At 37.8% G+C, this 19,529-nt stretch overlaps 1 protein-coding gene across 1 annotated transcript; it reads left to right on the top strand.

The window, feature by feature from the left end:
• Window positions 1–6,485: 6,485 nt before the first annotated feature.
• On the top strand, window positions 6,486–19,328 carry LOC121397198 (major histocompatibility complex class I-related gene protein-like). The gene is made up of 6 exons (XM_041573567.1): window positions 6,486–6,750; window positions 11,556–11,837; window positions 14,213–14,497; window positions 15,228–15,500; window positions 16,014–16,121; window positions 19,251–19,328. The coding sequence occupies exons 1-6, from the start codon at window positions 6,681–6,683 to the stop codon at window positions 19,301–19,303; spliced, it is 1,071 nt and encodes a 356-aa protein (XP_041429501.1). The 5' UTR covers window positions 6,486–6,680; the 3' UTR covers window positions 19,304–19,328.
• Window positions 19,329–19,529: the final 201 nt, after the last annotated feature.

The raw sequence follows: 19,529 nt of genomic DNA, 5'->3' as shown, positions 1-19,529 counted from the left end.
CTGAGATCAGTTTTATGGTTTCCTTCTGGGGTCAGATACCATTCTGTTAATATTATGAATGATAGTTCCTTAGCAACATTTCTAGAGGAAATGTAGTTCAAGCAATTTGGAATTATCACCAGGCCTGAGTCTTGTTCCCCATCGGTTACATATATAGGATCAGACATGGCTGCTTTGGTACAACAGAATTTTAATATGAAAGCAAATGTGCACGCAACAGATCAGTAGACAGCGGTGAAGTAAAATAGTTTTATTTAGTGGACAATCTTCCTAATGCGCTTTAAGTGTGGGATCACACAAAATGTGTTAGGAAGATTGTCCAGTAAATAAAACTGTTTTACTTGACCGTTGTCTACTGATCTGTTGAGTGCACACCGCAAGGGTATCGTATCGAATGTGAAAGCCTCCCAAAGCTGTGGGTTCGGGCGTCGCACCCGGACTAGAGACTGTGGGCAAATTCACTAAGATTCGTAGTTACGCCAGGCGTAACTTCGCCGCACTTCACCACACTTCGCCAGGCGTAGTTTCGCCAGCGCTCCCCAAATTCACTAAAATCCGAAGTTGCGCTCAGGGGTAGCATAAGGTTGCGAAGTTGCGCTAGCGTTGATTCGCTAAGCGAAGCGAAGTTACTCTAGCGATGGTTAATTTACATACGGCGCCAAATTCAAATTTCAATGGAGGAATACGTAGAATCACTACACAAGCCTATCTTTTTCAGCCTATCACCCATAATATAAAAAAAACGCCAGAAAAAAACTTTTTCTGGAGCAATCCCTATCTACTCTATTGCGCTTCGCCTGGTCTGAGGTGGCGAAGGAAGTCTAGCGTAAAAGGTAGCGTTCAGTACAATGCGCGCGTTAGTGAATTTGCGTAGTTACGTCCGTTGCGAAAATTCGCCAGACGTTAGGGTGCGAAGTAACACTAGCGAATTTACGCCAGAGTTCGTTAGTGAATTTGCGAAGTAACGAAAAAGACCAACGCTAGCGAATTGACACTAGTGTTAGGCGCTTCGGCGCTTAGTGAATTTGCCCCTAGGAGCGGTGAGTGACCTGTACACCATTATTGCATATTGAAACGGGATGAATTAAGCGACAGGTTCGGGGTTTACCCACTCGGTAAAAGGGTGAGCGCTGCAGGAATTAAACCTGCATGGTATTAATAACTATATAGAAAGGTAGTAGGACTTGAGAGCATTTGTGTTTTGGACTTTTGGTTAGCAAATAATATATGCCAAAACATTTGACATTTATTTGAACCTGTATATTAAAGGGATTATGCTATGATTTTTATGGCGATTTGAAGGATTTTAATCCATCAATCGAAGGATATTCCTTTGATCAGGAAATTGTTAGGAAGCCTATGGGGACCTTCCCCATAGGCTAACATTGGCCTCAGTAGATTTTAGGTGGCGAACTAGGGGGTCGAAAGAATTTTTTCAAGAGACAGTACTTCGACTATCGAATGGTCAAATAGTCGAACGATTTTTAGTTCGAATCGTTCCATAAGAACTCAAAGGTCGAAGTAGCCCATTCGATGGTCGAAGTAGCCATATTCGACCATTCGAAAGTCAAACTATTTTTCCTCTATTCCTTCACTCGAACTAAGTAAATGGGCCCCTTAATGTTGTACATATAGAAATGTATAGGCGTGAGTATGGGTTTCATTGCATTTTGGTCGGAATATAGAAAGATAATAGTAAATGATATACATCTGATATTAAAATGGTGATAAATCGTGTGTACTTGTTTTTAAATCAGATAACATAATGCCTCTGTAGCTTTTACATTTTCCTTGATGAGTTTGTCCATTTGTAACTAATTAAAATTAACCAGAAATCTCATCTACAGAAACATCGCCCCAACAGGCGTAGAGGACAATTCGCTAGCGAAAGAGACCATCGATAGCGCAGTTTTGCACCCTATCGCCAGGCGCATTTTCGCTCAGGCGAACGATCGTTACTCCGCAAATTCACTAAAGTGGGAATTTTACAGAACATTACCGCTTTCGCCAGCGTTTCCTTCGCCACCTTAGACCTTGGAAACTGATAAGATGAAGTTATATCCTCCTCAATTTTATGGAGTGCTGGGCCAAGTCGACCAGGCGCCCCAGGCAACCTGGCCGACTACTTCGGCCCCCTGCTGTATTGAAGAGCACATGCGGCGATGACGTGCGAATGCGCATGCGCCGATGACACGCAAACGTGCACAGAGGACGCGCACACACGCAAGTGGAGAAATACTGCTGCCACAGCTTCTGGAACTAGGAGTAAGTGTCGGAAGAGGTACGTGCCTGGCGCCCCTCTACCTTTGCGCCCTAGGCACGTGCCTCTTCTGCCTACCCCTAGTTCCGGCCCTGATCTTATGTCAGTGGCATCCTATATGCGGAAAAGTAAAAAACGCTAGGGTTTTTTCATATTTTGAAGAGGGATTGCCTTCAAAAGTTCTAATTATTAAAGATTTTTGTGTTAACATTTTCTCCCAATCATTTGAGCGTCATGCCACATTAGCAATGCAGTAATAAGGATAGTCCCTTTCTTCCCAAAACTGTATCACTTATTACTGAGTTATGGATAATTCAATTCTTTCCTTTTGACTGATGACTTTACCCCTCCCCAGATAGTTTCTTGCACGTGTTCCGGAATGGGTTCCAATAAAATATTATAATAAAGGAAACTTGTAATGTTCTTTGGGTCTGGGGGTGCCATGAAACGTTAAACCACAATCTGACACCTGGTAACAAGAAATACCATACAGAACAAAGCAGAAACTCATCTTCTGCCAAACCTGTACAACATCGCCATCCACTGACTGAACAGGAGTGTTACACACTTATTTTAAAAACACTGACTCACAAGTGAAGATTTTCTCACCAAATTTCTTTGCAGGAAATGCTTCTGTGTTTTGCAGTTATTGTAAATGTAGGAATTTAATGATATTTGACACATTTCTTTTGAAAAATCCAAAACTGCTGGTCTGTATGTAAGAAATGGCCCTTTTGGGTAAACCATTTAGTTATGTTATGTACTGTATATAAAGTCCAACAGTTAAAAAGTGAATCAGCACCTATGGCAAGAGAGAAATCAGAAACGAATATGGTGTCGTATGTTTAATTTCTTCAGATTGCACCCGGTGTCAGGGAAATGTTTTAGTGTGTGTGTCCCCTTTGACTTGCTTTCACTTCCCAAAAGACTGCACAAATGCTTGTTCCACTCTATCCACTCGATTTCATCTGATTCCTTATTTTTCATGAACTTCTCTTCTGACATATCTACATTCCCTCGAACTCTCACTGATCTCCAGTCTCCATATTGCCACTTGTGGTAGTGATTGTGCACCCGGTACATCTGGCGATGGAGAGTGGAAATGGCGGAAGTCATGTGATCTGTGATGTGTAACAGTTACCTGGGTAATAATATTGCATACTATAGAATAATGCGTAACCGTATCACATGGTTTAAAATAATGCCGAAAATATCACATGCTATAAAATACTACACCAAAAGTTAATGAAAAAATTCAGTGCTTCAGACAAGTGAAAGTTTAGGGGAGTATTTACTAAAATCCGAATTTATCCCATTTATTTTTTTTAAAACAAACTCAACCTAAATAACTCATTTATCAACTAGTCAGCTCAAAAAAAGGCGGTGTGGGAAAAGTCTCGTGAAAATCGAACGAAAATTCGAATTGTACAATTTTTTCAAAGTTGTCACCCGAAAATTCCAAATTTTTCAGATTATTGTACGAAACCCATCGCAGATCACGAACTCTTCAAATTGTAAAGGGACATCTGCCATTGACTTCTACATGACCTCGAGTATTTTCGGAGTTGGACTTTTAGCAGCTTCTGGTTATAATACATTTTCTATAAAAATTTGAGGTTTCCCCTTTAAAAACTCAACCATAAAAAATTGAGGCTTCATAAATAGGCCCCTTAGTGAATCAATCAATTCTAAGAATACAGGAAGTGATGCCATTTTTAGCGCATGCTATAAATAACACTTGCTGACCTTTTGTGAATTGGCCCACAATCTTCTGCCTTATGCCCTTATGTCTTTGTAATGCACCGATAACATCCATCTAGTTCACAAAGGTCGGGACTTTTAAGGGGTTATTTATTAAAGTCCCAATGGAAATATGCGGAAAAAAACGTTTTTTTTAACTATAAAATCCTAATTTTTAGTGGGGAAAAAAACCTCAAATCTTTCAGGATTTATTAAAGCCAGATTCTGCAAAAAGTCAGAATCCAAAAATCTCAGACCTCCCGAGGTTGTACAGTATGGGGCCCATTCACCAAGCTCGGGTGAATGAATAGAGGGAAAAAAAGCTCGAATTTCGAGTAGTTTTTTGTGCTCCTCGACTATCGAATTGGCTTAAATTCGCCTGAGTAGAATAATTTGAATAGATCAAGCGCAAAAACGACTATTCGCCAGCACGTAAATTCGCCCGAATTGCCTATTCGATTCTATTCCCCAGTCCGAGGGATTTAACTCCTCGAAATCCGACCCTTGATACATCTGCCCCTTTATGTCAATGAGAGAGGTCCCTATTGAATTGGCGTAAATTCGCCTGAGTAGAATGATTCGAATAGATCAAGCGCAAAAACGCTGCGACTATTCGCCCATTCGATAGTCAAAGTACTGTCTCTTTTAAAAATACTTCGACTGCCTACTTCGCCTTCTAAAACCTACCGAATTGCTTTAAAAGCCTATGGGAAAGTTTTTGATCGAATACAAAGGCATTCGATCGATCATTCAATTTAATGAAAATCCTTCGATCGAATATTCGATCGTGCGCCTATTCGCCGGGCGATTATTCGATCGTGCGCCTTTTTTCGCCGGGCGAATATTCGTCCATTTGACTATTCGCCAGCGCGTAAATTCACCCGAATTGCCTATTCGATTCTATTCCCCAGTCCGTGGGATTTAACTCCTCGAAATTCGACCCTTGATACATCTGCCCCTTTATGTCAATGAGAGAGGTCCCTATCCTATTTGGAAGTTTCTGTGGTCTGCAATTGAATTATCCCGAAAATCTGACTTTTCGGACCAAAATCTGAAAAATTCTGCCTTTTTGGGAAAAAGCCCCCCCCCCCAAATAGTTTGATTTGGGTAAAAACTCAGGAAAAAAACCTATGATTTGGGTTTTTGCTCGATTTTATTGAGATTGTCCCAGACAATAGTTTAAATTGTGCTTTTTTAATAATACTGTAAATAAGTTCACATGGATTCTATTTTGGTCAGACTTTTTTATTTTAAAAAATCCGCAAAAAAATCTGATTTTGATAAATAACCCCCTTGGTTTGAAAATGCATGCTTTTGCACCAATATCTGCCTTTGCATCCCTTAAATGGGATCTTAATTAAAGTGCATTTCTGAGCACTTCTTGCAATTTACATTTATTATATGTTTTTAGCATATAATAGCAGTTTATTACATGTAGGTCAAGTTTCATTTATCAAAGGTCGAGTGTTAGAGTTTTTTAAACCTCGAATGAACTTGGAATTCGAATGGCATCTTATTCAAGAATAAACTTAAATGGCAAAATGTGTTTTAAAAACTAAATTGAATGAATATTGAGATGAATACAATAATAAAAGATGCGAAATTGGGAGTTTAACATAAAACTGCATTGAGAATGTTTGTAGTTTGTGCTTCTTTATTTAACAATTTTGAACTGCTTCTTTTCTGTGTAAAGTTGACTCTCAAAAGATGTTTTAAAATGTTCTAACTGATTTCTACAATATCTTATTTATTTATCAAAGGTTCAAGTGAACTCCAATGAACTCACAATTCGAAGGGTATCTTATTTAAAAACTTGAATGGCAAAAACCCGATTCTGTTCAAATCCTGAATCTCGAAAACTTGAATTAATCGAGTTTTCGGCGAAAAAAAATCTTGAATCGCTTGAATCACTCCAGTTTTTGGGATTCAAGCTATTTCCAGGACCAGAGTATAATAAATTAGGGATGCACCGAATCCAGTTCGGGATTCGGCCAGGATTCGGCCTTTTTCAGCAGGTTTCAGATTCGGCCGAATCTTTCTGCCCAGCCGAACCGAATCCAAACCCTAATTTGCATATGCAAATTAGGGGCAGGGAGGGAAATCGCGTGACTTTTTGTCAGAAAACGAGGAAGTAAAAAATGTTTTCCCCTTCCCACCCCTAATTTGCATATGTAAATTAGGGTTCGGATTCGGTTCGGTTTATCGGCCGAATCTTTCACGAAGGATTCGGGGGTTTAGCCGAATCCAAAATAGTGGATTCGGTGCATCCCTATAATAAATCTCGAAAAATTTGAGTTTTCAAAAAAAAAAAAAAAACTAAAAAAATTCAATTTTTTTAACCCAAACTTAGAGTTGGAATTCAGAGGGTTACTCAGAAATCACTAAAAATAAAAAAATTAACAGAAATTGCAAAATTGCTCATAGGATCCCTCTGAGTAAGTTTCAATTCCTTTTCTTGGTCCTCTCTAAATATTATCAACTTCTGGAGTTCAAATACATCCATGTTCTGCCTAATAACTCTGGCTACAGCTCTATCTGTTTTTTTATTGGACAGAACATTTAATCCTGCCCAATCCAGGTCAGATACTTTACAGAGAAAGTTTGGCACTGGCATTTAGTCCCTGAGCAGAGCTGGAGTAATTCTTGGAGTCTTTCCATTGTGTATAAAGATAAGGTAACAATGGGTCACACTGTGCTGCTGCTGCTGCTGCTGCTGTTGAGTCTGGGTGTCTGTGCCGTACATTGTGCCGGTGAGTAACAATATCCTGTGTAATTTATATCGCTTGTAATACTTTTGTTGTGAAATAAGAGTTGGAACCTTGATTTTAAACCCTTCTGCTTGCAATTAACTTGAAATATTATATTATTCAAACAGCATTCTAGGGCAGGTTTTATTTAAATAGGATGTAAGCCCAAAAAATAAAATTTTGCCCAGTGAGAAAATGTTTTCCGTCGCTTCAAAGTTATTTTTTTAAATTTCTTCAAAATTAAAATAAATGTTTATTCCAATTCAGAGGGCTCTGATTGGCTGTTGAGAAGCTAAGCTTAGGGCTCGTCACTAATTATCCAGCAGAAAATGAGCTTCCCTGGCTGTAATATAAGCTGATGCTACAGGTTTGCTGATTATTAAATTCTGATGCTAATTGCACTGGTTTCTGTGCTGCCATGTAGTAATTATCTGTATTAATTACTAATCAGCCTTATATTGTGACGTTTCTATTCTAAGGGGCAGATTTACATAGGGTCGAATATCGAGGGTTAATTAATCCTCGATATTCGACTGCTGAATGTAAATCCTTTGAATATCGAAGTCGAAGGATTTAGCGCTATTCTTACGATCGAATGATCGAAGGAATAATCGTTCGAATGATTCGAAGGATTTTAATCCAACGATCGAACGATTTTCCTTCGATCAGAAAATTGTAAGGAAGCCTATGGGGACCTTCCCCATAGGCTAACATTGGCCTCGGTAGGTTTTAGGTGGCGAACTAGGCGGTATTTTTTATAGAGACAGTACTTCGACTATCGAATGGTCGAATAGTCAACGATTTTTAGTTCGAATCGTTCATTCGAAGTCGAAGTTGTATTCGAAGGTCGAAGTAGCCTATTCGATGGTCGAAGTAGCCATATTCGACCATTCAAAATTCAAAGTATTTTTCCTTTTATTCCTTCACTCAAGCTAAGTAAATGGGCCCCTAGGTGTACTATATATTGTGAGTGGGTCCCTAAACTCAGTAAGTGACAGCAGCACAGAGCATGTGCAGTGAATCAGCAGAAAAGAAGATGGGGAGCTACTGGGGCATCTTTGGAGACACAGATCTTTACTGCTAAAGGGCTGTGGTTGCCTTGGGCTGATACAGAAGCACAAAACATAATGTACAACATTTCTACCTACTTCTTTAGTTAGGCTTTAGTTCTCCTTTAAGACACCGCTGATTACTTTTCCCACAGACATGTTGAAATACCTCTGGGGGAATTAAAAAAAAAGTGAAGTAAACAGAAAACAATATTATAGAAGCCAAATTGCTGAAATTGCAATCTGGAAAACTGCTGAATAAAAAGCTAAATACCTCAACAACCACAAATAATAAAAATGAAACCCAATTGCAAATCGTCTCACAATATCACTCTCTACATCATACTAAGGGGGTTATTTATCAAAGTCTGAATTTATCTCAATATTTTCTGAAAAAAAAACTGTGTCCAAATTCGCATGGGTTTTTTGGCCTTATTTATTAATGCACTTTCCCGAAAATTTTGTTTCTGTGAAAAATTCACGATTTTTTCGGATCTTTCATCCGATTTTCAAATTTTTTTTTTCGAATTTTTCACCCAAAAATTTTAGCCAAAACTTTCGGGTTTTGCTAAAAACCCAGCGCACATCAAATAATCATTGGGACTTCTGCCATTTACTTATATGCAACCTCGACAGGTCTGAGATGCCTTATTTTCTGATTCTGACTTTTCCCATCCTCTGGGTTTAATACATTTTCGAAAAATTTGTGATTTTTGCATTCAGAGTTTAGTAAATAACCCCCTAAAAGTTAATGTAAAGGTGAACAACTCCTTTAATCCCTTAAAACTGCCATTAAATTGCAACTCCAAAGTCAACAAAACTGTTGTGTTCACAAACTGGTTAAGAATTTTGTGAATCTGATTTTCTTTCAACACCAGATAATAGTTCTACTTCTAATTTCAATTTATTCTACTCCCCCAGGAGAACCAGAGTTTTGCGAATTATAAGTAAAACCATTTTCCTGACTGTCGTTAATTACATGACGTTCATAAAGATGGAGCTGCTTTATTCACACTTTTTGATTCAAATATATGTTAAGGAAAATGAACATCAGCTTCCAGAGAGCTGAGACGAAGAAAGGCAAAACAAAATATGCATGGTGTTAAAGGATAAGTAAACCTTTAAAATAGGTCAATGCCTCGCGAGGAAACTTTCGGCGACTTCGGAAAATGAAGCGTTCCGAGTGCCATCCTGCCACCGATTTACATTCTAGCTGGCGGGAGGCAGTTCGGGAAATTAGTCGCCCTGAAGAAGAGGAGATTTGTCGCCGGGCGACTAATCTCCCTGAATTTGAGTGTGTGCCCTGATCCTAAAATACCAGATACAACTTGCAGCCTATTTGTGTCAAAACACAAGCACAATTGCATTAAAACATGATGAATAATGGGAAAGCATTGTGGGAAAACATGAGGATTTGTGTCCAAATATTGGCCTTTTCACTATATTTCTAAATGACCTTTAAGGTGTTCATGATGCTCAGTCCAATACCAAATACCTCCTAAAACTTCAATTCCAAAATGTGAGACAAACTAGGCCCCACCATTGACCCACCCTGACCATACACAGTGATGCAGCCCCAACACCCACAGGCACTACAATGGGAGAAAAATCCCTCCTATGCAAACACCTCTTTGTAGGATTGTGGGAAGTACAGTTTATCTATAATAATAATCCATTTAAAGATGACATTATTGATTTTGGATGATACATTAATATGGAGAAGCATTGGGAGCAAAAAATGTTAACTGATACTGCCTAGTAAAGCATTAAAATATACTGATTTACAATCTGGGAAAATTACATTCCAATCTAATATACTGATAATAAATCATGTCCCCCAAAGTATAGGATTATCGAACATGCCCTTTTATTTAAAAAAAAAAAGAAGGATTTGCAGTTGGTTTTTATTTTTTATTATCTGTGGTTTTTCAGTTATTTAGCTTTTTATTCAGCAGCTCTTCAGTTTGCAATTTCAGCAGTCTGGTTGCTAGGGTCCAAATTCCCCTGGCAACCTTACATTGATTTGAATAAGTGACTGGAATATGAATAGGAGAGGCCTGAATAGAAAGATTAGTAATAGATAAAAAATTAGCAATAATAATACATTTGTAGCCTTACAGAGCATTTGGTTTTTAGATGGGGTCAGTGACCCCCCATTTGAAAACTGATGAGTCAGAAGAAGAAAGCAAATAATTAAAAAACTATAAAAAAGAAAATGAAGGCCAATGGCCATTTTATAACATACTACAAGTTATCTTAAAGGTGAACCACCTCTTTAATTCCCAAGCTTCTTTGCTTAGAATGAAATCTTTTTTCTATCTTCTGTTTTTCGTTCTTTTTTCTTCAGAAACATATGTCATTGAACAGGGACTTTGATGTCACCTGCTACTCTTCATGATCTTACAATAAATCCCAGATCAGTGATTTGGAGACTTTCCCAGCCTTATATACCGGCTCTGTAAGTCTCCATGAACACAAGACACCTCACTCATGTAATATTGCCGTAGTCAGTTTTTAAACAAAAGATTTGCATTTCTGATAATACTTTTCTGTGTTTAGTTTATTGATGCACCATATCCACTATTTTGGATTTGGCCGAATCCCCAAATCCTTCATGAACGATTCAGCCAAATCCTAATTTGCATATGCAAATTAGGGTCAGGAAAGGAAAAATTTGAAAAAAAATGTTACTTTGTTTTTTTATGAAAATTCACGTGATTTCCCTTCCCACCCGTAATTTGCATATTCAAATTAGGATTCAGTTCGGCCGGCCACAAGGATTCAGCCGAATCCGAATCCTGCTGAAAAAAGCCGAATTCCAAACCGAATCCTGGAGTTGGTGCGTTCATAATTTTGTTTTTTCATGATTAATTGAAGTGATTGTGGGAAATCTATAGATAAACTGGACATGCAGTGTCGGAGCAAAAAACCTTAGACCGGGGCTCACTCTCAGTACTATTATTCTTCCTCTCCTCACTCAGCCTCTATTTTCCTAGTCTCTTTTCTGTATATAATATAATCGATTATTCCATCTATTTAGTCTCTTTGTTCTCATAGAAATAAGCAATGAGCATGAAATAGGCCAAATGTTTAGAAGCAGGAGGGCCCACTGCAGGACTGGGAGTCAAAATAGGCCCTGGCATTCCAATACACAGAGGCCCAAACAGCTCCTCACCAGCCCACTAAATAGTGACATTCTATGGCATCTTATGGCAGCCCCTCTGGCATTTGCCAGAACCCACAGATTGCCAGTCCGGGCCTGGCCCACTGACACCTGGTCCCATCGGGAGTTTTCTTGGTATCCCAGTGGCCCAGTATGAAATTGTGTACATAACTGGGTGTTTGCTGGCTTTGAAACGTGTATAAGGTGTTATTGTTCTCTATACACCTATGGGTGCCTTTGCAACACTGTTCAAATTTTGAAGCAATTTGATTGGTGGTTGTGAGGTGATGTCAGTATTGGTATTGGAAATTGTAAACGATATATCCATTAGCCTATGAGCAAGTGACCTCTCAGGTACAACATGCGTTAGACTTTTATTTATGTGCTAATAAATATATTTCTGTACATTCTGTGAGGCTTACGCAATTTCATAGGTCATCTAAATTGCTTCCAAGTATAAAATGCTGTGTCTGCTTTCTAACATTTCAATTGCCCATAATAAATAGTTTTTCTTCTCCATAAATATACCACCAATTACCTATAATTTTTCAACTATAAAGCTTAATAACACAGATCTGTGTTTTGTTGTATTACAGGTGGCCACACTCTCCGATTTCTTATAACACAAATATTATCCCCTACCCCGGGCCTGCCAATATATACTGTATATGGGTATATAGATGACTTCAAGTGTGGAAAGTACAACAGTGACACACGCAGGGTTCAGGCTTTGATTCCACTTAATGAGTCTCTTATTGCCATGCCAGAGGATGCCCTGACTGAGCACCTGGAGACGCAGACTAAATTTGCTCAAGAATTGGAGATTACTGAAAGAGACAAAATGGAATTTATAATGGGGTTTTTAAACAAGACATATGGTGAGTACAATGAAATGCAAATATGATGCAGTTGGGTATGTAATAATATATAAATAATATGTATGAATATATGAATATATGAATATATGAATATATATATATATATATATATATATATATATATATATATATATATATATATATATATCCCAGTCCAGTGAGTATCCTCACTCCAAGGCACTCTGTTGCTTATGTAGCCGAGGTGCACAGTTGGGATATATATAACGTAATGTTCAAAAGAACCAGCACTCCCATGTATATATAAAAAAAAATTATTTTATTTCTGTTGCATCAATGTCCAACGTTTCGGTCCTTGTTAGGACCTTTCTCAAGGATGATACAAAAAACATTTGGCCAATCATAAATAGCCTTACAAATTCAGTGCTTGTTTTCCAAACTTTGTTAATTAGGTGATTTAACCCATTACGACTTTCTTTACCTTAGTGTCATAAAGATATTTTTATCCTGATAGTGTTGCCATCACAAAACACTTATCTCCTGTACATCATAAATATCATAAATGCCATAAATAAGTGTGTAAAAACATGTGTAAAAGGCAATTACAAAAAATTTCGTGATAAGAATAGTGTAAAAATTATTTAAAAATTATGTGTACTTGTAAAAGTCATTTTGTCCACTAGATGTCAACGTTGTGTTTCATAAGCTCATGTTACAGTGCTTAGTTAAAGGGATACTGTCATGGGAAAAAAAATATTTTCAAAATGAATCAGTTAATAGTGCTGCTCCAGCAGAATTCTGCACTGAAATCCATTTCTCAAAAGAGCAAACAGATTTTTTTATATTCAATTTTGAAATCTGACATGGGGCTAGACATTTTGTCAATTTCCCAGCTGCCCCTGGTCATGTGACTTGTGCCTGCACTTTAGGAGAGAAATGCTTTCTGGCAGGCTGCTGTTTTTCCTTCTCAATGTAACTGAATGTGTCTCAGTGGGACATGGGTTTTTACTATTGAGTAAAATGGGGGTTAATCAGAGCACAAGTCACATGACTTGGGGCAGCTGGGAAATTGACAATATGTCTAGCCCCATGTCAGATTTCAAAATTGAATATAAAAAAATATGTTTGCTCTTTTGAGAAACGGATTTCAGTGCAGAATTCTGCTGGAGCAGCACTATTAACTGATTCATTTTGAAAAAAATGTTTTTCCCATGACAGTATCCCTTTAAGTCAAAAAAACAATCCATGTTGACCTGTCCATTCACTCCCTTTGGTGGAACACAATTGAGTTCATAAATCCAAAAAGCCTCCTTCTTCAAGAGTGTTTTTCCTACATCTCCTCCCCTCGGATGTATTTGTATCTGCTCTATTGGCATGCATCTAAAGGAGGAGGCACTATGCTTAGCCTCAGCCCAATGCTTAGCCACCGGTTGTTGGGGCTATGTCCTGCTTCCGGTCATCTTTATTCCTATTCTTGACCCTTTCTGGGTCTAACGCTGCCCTAATGCTTGCCCGGTGCATGCCTATTCTTTCCTTCAATTGCCTCACTGTCTTACCACAATAAAGCAAACCAGTGAGGACTGGCAGGTCATGCGTTGCTTGACTTCGTAGTGCTTGCCCGTGTGTGGGTGCGTAAAGTGTGTTCCTAAAATTAGGGTACCATACATAATGCAGCCTTTGCACTTAAACACTCCCACACGCAAGCTAAGGTCACTTGTGCCATTTCTCATCGTTTACCGATGATAAAGGCCATAAGGTGGGTCGAAATGTTGGACACACAGATTGAACACAATAAAATATGACTTTATTCATCTAAACAAGTTGGAGTGCGGTTCTATGTGAAATTCTCTCTCTCTCTCTCTCTCTCTCTCTCTCTCTCTCTCTCTCTCTCTCTCTTTATATATATTCAATATGCTTAGCTGGTGCACTATTAACAATCCACAGCTGCCTGGGTGCTGGTAAACACATTAGTATGCAATGAACAAACAAGCCGCACTCCAAGGACCTCATTTTGAAAAATAAAGGTGAAGTTTTATTCTCAAGGTTTCGGCTCCTTAACTGGGGCCGTCTTCAGGAGAGTGAATTCCACAGTGAAGCAAATTTAAAAGTGTGTAATTAGTGCCGAAATACAACAGCTGATGTCATCAGTGTGTGTCCTACAGCATAGGGCTGTTATTAACCACTCCATAGGCTTCCTTATCATATAAGTGCATAATATATGTAGTAAGATCCAGTGCATAGTAGAAATGTGCATGTTACACTGACAATGCACCTCTTTATTAACGTACATTTCCACTATTGCACTATGTTTATATATAAATATATATAAATATATATATATATATATATATATATATATATATATATATATATATATATATATATATATATATATATATATATGTTTGTTTTTACAGATAATGGAGGGTTCCCTGTCTACCAGAGGAGGTTTGTCTGTGAGCTGAATGAGGATGGTACGGCTGGTGGATATGAGGAGATTGCATATAATGGCAAAGAGATTATAGCACTGGATAAAGAGAAGGTGGTGTATGTGTCTGTAACGCAAGAGGCTCTGGTTATGATGGACCAATGGAATAAGCGCTTTGATGATGCTACTGATAATAAGATCTACATGGAGAATGAATGTATCCAACAAATGAAGTTATATCTCCATTATTTATCAGCCTACATGAAGAGGAAAGGTGAGATTCTATAACAATGTTTTCTTGTCTATGATATGTTTTAATGAACATCAAAGACTGCAATTAATTCAATACAAACATAATTTTTATAGTGTAGTTTTTATTTCCAAATGACACTGTTTACACTGCAAACATGAATTGTTACTACTGAGTGTTATACTTATATCTACCAGGGAGCTGCTATCAGGTCACCTTCCCATTGGTCTGTTGTTAGACCGCTGGGGTTGAAGGGGAAGTGGGGGATGATATCACCTCAACTTGCAGTACAGCAGTAAAGAGTGACTAAAGTTGATCAGAGCACAAGTCAAATGACTGTGGGCACCTGGGAAACTAACAATATGTCTAGATCCATTTCCAGATTTCAACATCACATATAAAAAATCAGTTTGCTCTTTTGAAAAACAGATTTCAGTTCAGAAGTCTACTGGCACAGCAATATTAACTGATGCATTTTGAAAAAACTTTCCTATGACAGTATCCCTTTATGTACTGTTAATATAAATGAATTTTGTTACAACAGCGCCACCTGCTGGTCAGTTTCCCACCAGTCTGACCACCAAGTAGTCAAGGAATTTGTCAGGAGAATGAAAAAGCCTGCTCTGATGTTCTTCTGCTTAGGAAAAATATTAGAAACCTTTCTCAAACAATTTTTTTCTCTATTGGTTGAATATGGGTTTCTTGCAAAAAGCATTTCACTTCTCTCTCCCTCCCTTCTCTCCCCTCCTGTCAGTTCCCCCTAAAGTGAAGGTTTCCAGCTCAGAGTCAGAGAGTGGTATCAAACTGCACTGCTGGGTGTATGGGTTCTACCCCCGAGATGTGGAAGTGAAGTGGATAAAGAATGGGAGAGATGAGATTTACTCAGAGGAATCAGCAGAGATCCTGCCAAACCCTGATGGCACCTATCAGATCAGAGTCAGTGTGGAGGTAACACCAGAGGAGGGCGCCACTTACTCCTGCCATGTGGATCACAGCAGTTTGGAGAATCCCCTGGTTGTAGCATTTGGTGAGTTTTTTTTAAATTGTTGATCCCAATTAAAACAATGTAGAGTGTTGAGGCAGAAAGTTGAGTGTAATATCATTGGCAACGTTTTCTACTTGTCAAAAAGTATTTTATCATTTCCAAATGATCTTTGTGTTCACCAAATCAATTTTGTGCTCAAAACATTTATTTTGTGGCCAACAATTCTTACTATATCCAGAAATTACATTTGCCAACACAAATATATTTATATGTAATTTATTGTTCGAATGCATGAAACCATCATCATCACTGATGCCCTAGGCTGAAGGAAACATCCCCTACAGTACTTTCAGTATTCCACCTCTCCTGAAGTTCTAAAGTAGCCAGCATGACTTTATTAATTCTGTTGAAGAACCGTAAATAATCTGATCCATTAGAATTCTCACAGGATTAGCACAACCTGTAACCAACAGCTCTACACATTTAGGGGCTGATTTTTTTTTCATTAAGTTGAGTTTACCCTTTAAAATAATCTTCTTTCCACCTAATAAACAGAATCCAGTAATAGAAGCATGTTGTACCTCCTGATCGGTGGGACTGCTCTTCTTGTCCTTGCCCTTTTTGCCCAGGGAATATTCATATATAAACGGAGAAAGAGTAAAGGTATGTATTGTCCTATTCTCTTGTTTTTCTGTAGGATTTTCAAATGTTCAGTTAAAATGTTCCTTGTAGCCCTTACTCTAACATTATAGGCAGGTTTTGGAAATACACATACTGTACATAGGGAAATAGAGTGACAAAAGGTACCAAAGCCACCTTCATCTGTTTAATACATTGTTGAGTAGCTGTGTGAGTTTGTACAGGAATGGGACCTGTTATCCAGAATGCTCGGGACCAAGGTTTGCTGGATAAAGTCTTTCTGTAATTTGGATCTCAATGATTTAGGGGGCAGATTTATTAATGTTTGAGTTGTGTTTTCCATGAAAAATGTGAGTTTCCTGAGTTATTTTTGAGTCAAAAATAGAACTTTCGGGTTAAAAAAACTAAACTATTTTGATCTAAAAAAAAATCTATTTTCTTTAGATTTATTGTACCCAAGCCTGAAAATAGCTCACATAGCTCAAAATCTGAAAATACACCATCTACAACTTGTCATGGTCATGTAGAAGTCAATGGCAGACATCCCTTGAACAATTTGAAGATGTTAATAGCCTTCATGATGTTCAAGGTTTTTCAGGAGGGTTCCCCTCAAAAACTCAATCGATTCAAGTAATTCCAGTTCATTTTAGCCAAAAACTCAACTTAAGTTAAATCGCGTTCGGCCATTGATACTAAAAAATCATGTAAACATTAAATAAACCCAATAGGCTGGTTCTGCTTCCAATAAGGATTAATTATATCTTAGTTGGGATCAAGTACAAGCTACTGTTTTATTATTATTATTATTATGTTATTATTATTACAAAGAAAAAGGAAATATATTTTTCAAAATGTTAAATTATTAAAATGGAGTCTATGGGAGATGGCCTTCCTGTAACTTGGAGCATTTTGTATAATGGATCCCATGCCTGTACCAACAATGGATATATCAGGCATTCCCTGGGATCTGTTCTATCTTGAACAGCATTTGGCAAAGGGTGCACAAACAGGTGTGAGGTAGTCTGGATTTCCAAGGGGCATATTTATCAAAGGTCAAGTGATAGAGTTTTTTTTTACCTCGAATCACCATGAAATTTGAATGTTTCTTATTTAAGATCGAACGTCAAAAATGCAGTCGAATGTTACCGACCCAAAAAAACCTCAAATGTCAGGAAGGCTATTAACTTCTTTAAGTAGGTCAGTAGACCTCTGCCATTGACTTCTACATGAACTCGGCAGGTTTTAGGCGGCGACCTATTGAATTTGAGTTACTTCCATGGTAGGGGGATGATCAATCTTAGATTCGAATTAGAGTTGGTAGTTTTAAACCAACTCAAAAATTTGAATTACAATTTACCTTTTAAACCTTGCATTCTTAAATAGTCAGCTTACTAATATTATTAATAGTAATAATATTAAAAATGGTATTATTGTATAATTATTATTAGTATTATTAATAATAATAATCGTATTTATGTAAAGCGCCTGCATATTTCATAGTGCTGCATAATGAACTGGAAGAAAGAAAGAGAAAACAATAGCAACTATAAATTGATATAGGTCAGAGAATCATGTCTCCAAGATGAATAAAATGAGCCTAATCCATTTTATGCCTCGAGGCATAAAACGTGTTAGGCTGTTTTTGGACATGTAGATGTAATAATTACTTTTTTTTTTAACTAGTATTCTTATGGCCTGCCTGTTAGATTTTTTTTTTGGAATGACAGCCCAAATTTTACAATTGATGAGATTAAATTTACACCAAATGGTTGGACTTATGTCTTATTTTTTCAACCTCATCTACTCTGATGTATCCTACAGTGTTATAGAATTATCATTATGGTTATCCCTCAAGCTTATTTCATTGGTAACTCAGTGCATGACATGAGAACATGAAACTGGACAGGATTGTGTACTTTGCACTGAATGTTTTTATCCAGTGTGAGGTGCAAAGTGCAGCTAGACCCCAGATGTATTTTAAATGAGCACTAAGGGTGCACTATTGCTCCAGCAATCCCCAGAGTGTTTAATTCTATTTTAAAAACACTATATAAAGTTGTGTAGTTTTGGAAACAGGTTTTTTACTTTATAGCATTAACATTATTGGCCTTTTTGTGCTTGATGAGGAACCCATTGTCTGTGATTGTCAGTGGTGTAATTAAGCAGAGCCGGGGCCCCAACAAAAAGTTCTTCAGATGGTCTGGCTCACAAACCCAAAAGCATGTGCTCCTTCCTTGTCCTCCCTCCCCTCACTCTGTCACTCATTAGTTTGAGTAGTGGGCAGAGAGAGATGGAGAAGGCCAGCGTAGGACCAGAAGAGGTAGAACCAAAAAGTAGACTCCTCTACCATTCAGGCTCCTCCAAAGTCATAGGATTTGCCGTATGGTGATAACAATAAGAATTAAAGAGAGAATAAGACTTAGTTGAAGCAATGTAATAAATGCATAGAACATATATTTATATATTATATATTTATATATTATATAAATAACTAGCAGGGAAACCTTTAATGTAACCAAAAATAAAATAAATAATTAGTAGTAGGAAAAATGAGAAGGAAAGCTACTGAAGCAGTATATTGCCAATAAATTAGCCACACTAGTACAAGCTATAATACTATATTTATTCTGTAGAATGCTTTAACATACCAGAGTAAACAGCTTTAGAATCTCTCTCTGTATGTTATGCTTAGCCGCCATATTAGCTTTGTGTGACATCACTTCCTGCCTAAGTCTCTCCCTGTTCACTCATAGCTCTGGGCCAAGATTACAGCAAGGAGTGGAGGAGGGAAGGGGTAATGGGAGGGGAAGAGGGAGAGGAGCAAACTGAGCATGCTCAAGCCCTGCCCTGGAGGTTTATGCTGAAAACAGGAAGTCTGATACAGAAGCCCATGAGTACACAATAGAAGGAAAGAAATGTGGTGTTTCTTTTGACAGAGAACTCAGAGCAGCATTACTTCGAGGGTTTACTGGTGTATTTAATAGAGCTTTATGATAAAGCTTACTTACTTTTAGCCTTTCCTTCTCCTTTAAGGTTGTGATGTCCTTATAAAATGTAATTATTTGCTTCTGTGGGTTTATCGTTTGACATTGAGATTGTTTGCTTTGTTTAGGGGAATTTCTTTTATGCTGAATAAACTATTTTTCCTTTTAGGATCGGAAAGCGGCCAAAACAGGAGAAACAACATGAATCTTGCACAACTGTAGAAATAAAAATGATAGTGTTAGTGTTGCATTTTGTCATATAGCTTTTCATAAAGGTCGCTTTCATCAGGAGCGAATTAACCCGGTAATATGTTTTTGGGGAGGAAACCCAGAGAAACTTCAAAGAGTCCTCTGGTTGGAATCAAATGCAGGACCTCAGCACTGTGAGCCATGCTAACCTCACTATTAAGTCTATATTTTACCATCCTAGCAGCATAACAGATAAAAC

Source organism: Xenopus laevis, chromosome 8L (genome assembly GCF_017654675.1).
Source record: "Xenopus laevis strain J_2021 chromosome 8L, Xenopus_laevis_v10.1, whole genome shotgun sequence".
NCBI classification, from domain to species: Eukaryota; Metazoa; Chordata; class Amphibia; order Anura; family Pipidae; genus Xenopus; species Xenopus laevis.
The sequence above is the reverse complement of the archived record's forward strand: the minus strand, read 5'-3'. Positions and strand labels throughout refer to the sequence as shown.

What these genes read in the sequence shown, in the direction of transcription:
- LOC121397198 (XM_041573567.1), top strand. Translation starts at nt 6,681, where the DNA reads ATGGGTCACACTGTGCTGCTGCTGCTGCTGCTGCTGTTGAGTCTGGGT. An exon ending in GTTTTTAAACAAGACATATG is followed by an intron (nt 11,838 to 14,212) that starts GTGAGTACAATG and finishes TTGTTTTTACAG; the next exon opens with ATAATGGAGGGTTCCCTGTC. An exon ending in TCCCCTGGTTGTAGCATTTG is followed by an intron (nt 15,501 to 16,013) that starts GTGAGTTTTTTT and finishes CCTAATAAACAG; the next exon opens with AATCCAGTAATAGAAGCATG.